The 8023-nt window shown below is 41.0% G+C and overlaps 1 protein-coding gene across 1 annotated transcript in view; it reads left to right on the forward strand.

Annotated features, from left to right (window-relative positions):
- Sap130 (Sin3A-associated protein, 130kDa) overlaps positions 1-8023 on the forward strand; it is a 96997-nt gene that overhangs the window by 891 nt on the left and 88083 nt on the right. Inside the window, exon 2 of the mRNA XM_013028811.1 lies at positions 920-1037. Within this exon, the coding sequence (XP_012884265.1) occupies positions 926-1037 (112 nt within the window). The 5' untranslated portion in view covers positions 920-925. The remainder of the gene's footprint in view (positions 1-919; positions 1038-8023) is intronic.

The raw sequence follows: 8023 nt of genomic DNA on the forward strand, positions 1-8023 counted from the left end.
GTCCTCGCGGCTGCCCCCTAGCCCAGCGCAGGCACGGGCCCCCCGTGGCGCCCCCGGGTCAGCGCGATGGGAGCGGGAGGGGCGGAAGGCGGGCGGAGGCTACAGGTAAAGGGGCGCGCTGTCGTTTTACTCAGGGGCTTCGCAGAACGCCTTTCACCCGGGAGGACGAGGCTCCGACACCCCGAGTGTCTGCAAGCTTGTCTCCTCCGTGCTCCTTGGGGGCTCGAGTGGGGTGGGGTTGGGGTTGTGTCGGGAAAGATCCCAGAGCTTGCTCCTGGGAGAAAAGTGGGGGGGGGGCGAATTTAAGGAAGGTAGAGGTCTCGGGTTTCTCTCGCTCAGTCGCGGGGTGAGGGTGTCTGAAAAAGATGAAAAGGAAAACCATAAATGGAGGCCTTTGCAAAAAGCATTCGAAAATTCCTTTGGCATCAGACCTTAACGTATGATTTCTAATGCTTTTTTGGGCTGGACATTTCCTTTCTTATGGCATACTAATTACGGTTCTGTTTATGCTAGTATGAGGTTTGAGTCTTTCAAAAAGACCTGTTATTCCCATAAAACTTTACATATAGATATGTGTGTGTGTGTGTGTGTGTGTGTGTGTGTGTCTGCCTATCATATGGACGATTCATGATTTCGTGTTTTTCTTTTAAAAATATAGCCATCTCCAAGTATTTTGGAAAATCAGAGTATCCCGCAGCACTGTATAAGCAATGCTATTACTAATTTAACCCATATGTATAAAACCTTCACTCTTTAGATAATGTCTGCATTTTACATTGAGCACAAGTCAATGTCTCCAATAGATAATGCTGCATTTGCTTTTCCTAGAGAAGATGTCATTGGTACTAAAGATGCTTTTATTACTCAATATTGGTTTTAGTTTCAGAATCTAGTAATAACTATGTGACTATGAATACAGGTGGAAATGAGTTCTCAACAGTTTCCTCGGTTAGGAACCCCTTCCACTGGGCTGAGCCAGACACCTTCACAGATTGCCAGCAGTGGCTCTGCAGGATTGATAAACCCAGCTGCTACAGGTAAGATGCGTACTATTCTCTATTACTTTCTGTTTTAAGAATATTGCCAGTTTCTCACTTAAAAGTTAGCAAATTTCTCCTTGGATTCTGGTTAAATACTAGTTTATTGATTTGAGCAAAGGGTATATTACTATGATTATATAAGGCTTTTTTTTTTGCTTCTGTTTTAACCACTTCACATACACTAGAGTATGTGTACAGCCTATGGTAAAGTAGTATACCTATAAGAATTTTTTTAGTGCATTAATTGGTTCTCATTTAATTAATTCTCAAGGGTATTATAATAGTGCCTTGAGGAAGATCAACAGTGTGTAAGGGGAGGTTTTTTGCTTCTTAAGAGCTTACTATCTAGGAAAAGAAGTTGGTTTTTTTTTTATTGTTGTTGATTTTGGGTTTTTTTTTGGTTAGTCATGGGGCCTGAACTCTGGGCCTGGGCACTGTCTCTCAGCTCTTGAGCTCAAGACTAGTATTCTACCATTGAGCTACCGTGCCATTTCTGTTTATGTGGTGCTGAGGAATCGAACCCAGGGCCTCATGCATGTGAGGCAAGCACTCTACCACTGAACCACCTTCCCAGCTTGAAAAAGAAGTTTTAAAAAAGTATATGTAGGGAGTGGAGCTCTGGTACAACTGGTCGAATGCTAGTCTTTAGGGGAAAAAAAAACAAACTCCAGGACAGTGCCCAAGTCCTGAGTTTAAGGCCTAGGATGGACGCCAAAAAGAAAAAGGAAAACAGGCGTGCTGAGTGCCGGTGGCTCACACTTGTAATCCTAGCTACTCAGAAGGCTGAGATCTAAGGATAACAGTTTAAAGCCAGCCCTGGCAGGAAAGTCAGTGATAATTTTGTCTCTAACCAGCAAAAAGCTGTGCGTGTGCGTGTGTGTGTGTGTGTGTATGCAACTTGCTTCTTTTTTGGGGAGGAGAGGGTTGGTCGTGGGACTTGAACTCTGGGCCTGGGCACTGTCCCTCAGCTCTTGAGCTCAAGGAGAGCTCTCTCCCACTTGAGCCACCGAGCCACTTGCACTTTTCTGGTGGGTAATTGGAGATAAAAGTCTCAAGAACTTTCCTGCCCCTGGCTGGCTTTGAACCAAGACCCTCAAATATCAGCCTCCTGAGTAGCTAGTATTATAGGCGTGAGCCACTGACACTCTGCCCAAGACTTGGTTCTTATTCATAGTATCTACTTTGAGTGGTTCTCAGTGAGGAACAATTTTGCCTTGGGAATATTTGACAGTGTTTGGAGACATATCCGGTTGTCACAACTAGGGGGTGCTATTGGCATATGACAGGTGAAGGGGATGGCTGCCTTCTTACCCCTCAATTATCCAGGCCAATGAATAGTGCTGAAACAGAGAAACTTCAAATGCTGCTTTTCTGTATTAAAAGATGGCATTACGAAGTGAAATAAACTCCCTTTTCTGTTTTTTTTCCCCCCTTACCACCACTAAATTCTTGTGTTCCTTATGGTAAACTGTATAACTATCTAATCATAGTGTAAACTAAGTTTGAGGCATTGTTACTTTTTCTGTGTCTCTAACTCTCTCTGTGTGTCTTTGTTTCTCTCCTCTTTCTCTCTTGGAAATACAGTCTTAATCTGTAACCCAGCCTGACTTTAGCCTTAGCCTCCTGAAATGCTGGGATCACAGGTATATGCAACCATGTTTGACTGTCCTTGTTTTTTATCTGTGAGTTGTGGCCCTTGTAAAATATTTTAGCCTCATTTCCTATTGCTTTGCCTACTCCTGAACTTCAGTTTTTGTTACAAATTTATTTAGTTCTTTAGACTTGAAGTTATTTTAAGCTACTTTATGCTTACTGCTCTGAAATATTTACTCTTGTTTTTTGTATGATCAAAAAGTTCCAGTTTTCATGATCCTATGCCTTTGCATATTTTTTCCCTATGCCAAACTTTATTCCTTCCATACTCATTTATTTGGTTAATTTTTATTTTTCCTTGAGAGTTGATAGATGTCATCTTCTTGAGAACTCTTTACTGATTCCATCTTCCACAATAGTTCTGATAGTGATTTTCCTAGAATCAGGGCTACTTGAAAGCTAGGGCCATGTGTGTCTCATGCACCTTTGTATGTACAAGACTTAGTATTTGAAAAGCATGGAGTTATGGTCAACAGTTTCTTGTAGAGTCACCTAAGGGTTTGGGCTTTATTTATTTATTTTTTTTGGTCTATTGTGGGGCTTGAACTCTGGGCCTGGGCATCATCCTCAGCTCTTCAGTTCAAGGCTAGTGATCTACCACTTGACCCACAGTGCCACTTCTGGCTCTTTCTGTTTATGTGGTGCTGAGGAATCGAATCCAGGGACTCATGTATGCAAGATAAGCATTCCATCACTGAGCCACCTTCCTAGCCCCTTTCTTTCTTTTTTTATTCCTTAACATATTTTTTCCCATAAACCACGTACATCCTGGAAAATCAGTTAGTATACGGCAGAACAGTTACACATATAAGCTTCTCTTAGGCTCTCATCAGCTGCTTACGCCCTTCTGTCTGTATTGATAATTTTATATGGTCAAAAAATGTTGGTATAAATATCCAAATGGCCCTTAGCAGAAAAAGGTGTCTTCCCCTAGAAAAGATGTAGTTTCCTAAGTTGAATATTTTTTAACTTTTTTCTTTGCTAGGAGTCAAACTACTTATTGAAAATAGTGTTACTAGTTGGGTACTGGTGACTCATGTCTAACAAGTCAGGAAAATGAGATCTGAGAATCATGATTCTAGCCAGCCTGGACAGACAAATCTGAAAGACCAAAATGCCAGAAGTGGGGAGGTAGAGTACCAGCCATGAGCAGAAAAAGCTGAATTCAAGCCTCCTTACAGGAACCAAAAAAGAAATGGGGGAGGTGTTAGCAATAATTATCTTCAGATTTTGTTGAAAAAGAAATCTTTGACTTATGCCAGAAATGTCTTTTGGCATAAGAAATTTGACTTCTGAAAAGCATGTACATGTGTGTGCATATTGATTTTTAAAATTTTATTCTTATTTTATTTTTTGATGTTTTTTAAAAGAAAATAGAAGGCTTTTTCCTAAGGAGTTAGGTGGCTATGGTTTTTTGGTTTTTCTCAGTTGTGGGGCTTGAACACAGGGCCTGGGTTCTGTCCCTGAGCTCTTTTCTCAAGACTTAGTACTCCACCACTTTGAGCCACAGGTCCATTTCTGGTTGGTTCTGTTTTTTTATTGCTCATATTACGAGAGATGATCTGAGGTCCTACGTATGCCAGGATTTCAGGTATAATATATATTCATAGTTAAATATGGTTAATATTTCAAAATATTTTTTTCTGTTAAAATTGAACTGAAATAAATGCGGATACCTGGAAGGAAATGATAAGTGAATTTCCAAAGAGTCTAACAGGAAATAATTGATAAAGCCTATTACAAATCAGTATTCCTGGACAAATAGGTTTAGGGAAGAGTTATGAAATTGTACATTTTCTTTAAAATTTTTATTAGAGGAAAGTATATTTGGAAGAGAGGAGGTTAAAAATCAGTATAAAATTGAAGCAAAACTGGGCTTATTCAGTTATAACATGATGCTGTATACACAAAATGCTAGTAGAGCTGGGTACTGGTACTCACTTCTAGCTACTCTAAAGGCTGAGATCTGAGAATCAAGATTCAAAGCCAGCCTGAGTAGACAAATCTGAAAAATGATTATCTCCAACTTGCCAGCAAAAAGCTAGAAGTGGAGGCATGACTTAAGTGGTAGAGCACCAGCCTTGATTGGAAAAGGCTAAGCAAGAACACAAGATCCTGAGTTCAGGTCTCAGTACTGAGTAAAATGAATTGAATAAAATGCTTTTAATAAGTTGGTATACAAAATCAAAGTATAATTATAAGTCTACTGGAAAAGAATGAATTACTTAAATGTCATTTATTATTACAAAATAAAAATATCGATGGATTAATTTAACAAAATGAATCCTGGAGTTGGAAGACTGACACATTGCTGAGAGAAATTAAAGGACTACGAGAGTCTATGAATTGAAAGCCGCCCTTTGTACAATTACTTAAAAGACAAAAAATAGCATAAATAAATATAAAAACTTGTCCTTCGAAAATACAAAGAAATGTCTATCATGTTCATGAGTTGGAGCACAACTTTTAGCATATCACTTCTTCTCAAAGTGATCTATAGAGTAAAAAAATACCCTAGTTTGAGCCCAGAGCCGGTGGTTCAAGCCTATAATCTTAGCTACTCAGAGCCCGTGGTTCAAGCCTATAATCTTAGCTACTCAGAGCCGGTGGTTCAAGCCTATAATCTTAGCTACTCAGGTGGCTGAGATCTGAGGATCATAGTTCAAAGCCAGCCTGGGCAGGAAAGTCTGTGAGACTCTTATCTCAATATATGACTCAGAAAACCAGAAGTGGTGCTGTGGCTTAAATGGTAGAGCACTGGCCTTGAGCTGAAGAGCTGAGGGACAGTGCCCCAGGCTCAGAGTTCAAGCCCAGTACTGACAAAAAAAAAAAAAAATCCTAGTTAGAATCTCAGCAGATTCTTTTGGACAACTTGACAGTCTGACTTGAAACTTTATTTGGAGCTCTAAAGAATTTGGTAAGGCAATTTTCATCAAGAAGAAACTCATTATAACTTTATTTCAAAACTTGCTACAAAACTATACTAAGATGATACAATGTTGACATAAAGATAGAAATATAGATCAGTAAATATACTAAAAAGAACAAAGTAGAACAAAGTAGAAGATCAAGAAATAGACCCAGCTGGGCGCTGGTGGCTCACGCCTGTAATCCTAGCTACTCAGGAGGCTGAGATCTGAGGATCGCGGTTCAAAGCCAGCCCGGGCAGGCGAGACCGTGAGACTCCTATCTCCAATAAACCACCAGAAAACCGGAAGTGGCGCTGTAGCTCAACTGGTAGAGCGCTCGCCTTGAGCTGAAGAGCTGAGGGACAGCGCCCAGGCCCAGAGTTCAAGCCCCACGACCGACCAAAAAAAAAAAAAAGAAATAGACCCATACATGTATGCTCAATTGATGTACAAAAGCATTGAAGTGATTCAGTAATGAAATGATAAGACACTTCAACAATGATAGTGCTAAACACCAGAATATCCATATATGGGGAAATGAACCATGATCTTTAACTTTCCCATACACAAATATAGATGCAAAGTGTTTCATAGTCCTAAATATGAACTTTTAGATCTCTAAGATAAAACAGAGAAACTGATGGAAACTTGGGTTAAGTAAGAATTATATAGGACACAAAAAACACTAATTATAAAAAGCAGTTCCTCTTCAAAAGACACCATTTAAAAACAAAGAAATCTGTGAAATTGTTTTGGGAAGGTGAACAGGAGGGTAGGAGGAATGATACAGTGGGTACACTTGATAGGACTATATTACAAACATGCCTAGAAATATAACAATAAAAAAGACTTAAGAAAACTGAAGGAGGAAATGGAACTGTGGCTCAAGTGTTAGAGTGCCAACCTTGAGCAAAAAAGTCAAGCAAGAGCACAGGACCCTGAGTTCAACCCCAGCACCAACACACACACACACACACACACACACCAGACTTGCCCCAGTCAAGCCCAGCACCAACACACACACACACACACCAGCACCAACACACATACCAGACTTGCCCCAGTCTTATTTTATAAACATACCGAATATATACAGAACTATGATAACTCAACAGTAAAAATATTAACACTCTTAATTAATGGGGAAGGGTACCAGTACTGGGGTTTGAACTCAAGGCCTTGATCTTGCTAGACACTAAGCATCTGTGCCATCCTTCCGGCCCCTTTTGCTTTCATTGTTTTTCATTTGTGCCTGTACCAATCCACCTGTTTATGCTTCCCATATAGCTGGGATGACAAGCACATATCACTGTATACAAGTCTTTATTGAAATGGAGTCTTGGGCTGGGAAGGTGGCTCAGTGGTAGAGCGCTTGCCTTGCATTCATAAAGCCCTGCGTTCGATTCCTCAGCACCACATAAGCAGAAAGACAAAAGCCAGCAGTGGCGCCGTGACTCAAGTGGTAGAGCGCTAGCCTTGAGCTGAAGAGCTGAGGGACAGCGCCCAGGCCCAGAGTTCAGGCCCCACGACTGGACGCCCCCCCCAAAAAAAAAATAAGAATAAATGGAGTCTCACAAACTTTATGCCTAGGCTGGCCTCAAACTGTAGTCATCTTGAGTAAACTAGGATTACAAACTAGGATCCCATTTTTTTTTTTTTTTTTTGTGCATCATGGGGCTTGAACTTGGCTTGGGCGCTGTCCCTGCACTCTTCAGCTCAAGGCGAGCGCTCTACCACTTGAGCCACAGCAACACTTCTGGTTTTCTAGTGGTTTATTGGAGATAAAAGTCTCACAAATTTTCCTGCCTGGGCTGGCTTTGAACTGTGATCCTCAGACCTCAGCCTCCTGTGTAGCTAGGTTTACAGGCGTGAGCCACTCGTGCCCAGCAGATCCTAATTGTTTTTAATGAGAAAAATACTTGAATATCTAACTTCATCAGAAAAACTATATGGATGCCAAAGAAGTACATGAAAATGTACTTAACATTTTAAAATCTCAGGGCAATAAAAATTAAAACCACAGTAAGAAATGAGTGCCCATCCACTAGAATGACTAAAATTAGACTGACAATATCAGGAGCCTGCATTGGCCCACACCTGTAATCCTAGTTGCTCGGGAGGGTGAGATCTGAGGATCAAGGCTTGAAGCCAGCAACCTAGGCAGCCAAATCCAAGAGACTATCTTTTTTCCAACTAACCAGCAAAAAGCATGGAAGTAGTGGTAGAGCACCAACCTTGATTGAAAAAGCCAAGCAGGAGTGTAAGCCCTTGAATGTAAGCCTTACTACTAGCACTCAAGGGGTAGAGGGAGGGACAACAAGAAGAATTAGCAGCTGGGCTGGGAAGGTGGCTCAGTGGTAGAGCACTTGCCTTGCATGCCTGAGGCCCTGGGTTCGATTCCTCAGCACCACATAAGCAAAA

This window comes from Dipodomys ordii, unplaced genomic scaffold (assembly GCF_000151885.1).
Source record: "Dipodomys ordii isolate 6190 unplaced genomic scaffold, Dord_2.0 Scaffold114, whole genome shotgun sequence".
In the NCBI taxonomy this organism is placed as follows: Eukaryota; Metazoa; Chordata; class Mammalia; order Rodentia; family Heteromyidae; genus Dipodomys; species Dipodomys ordii.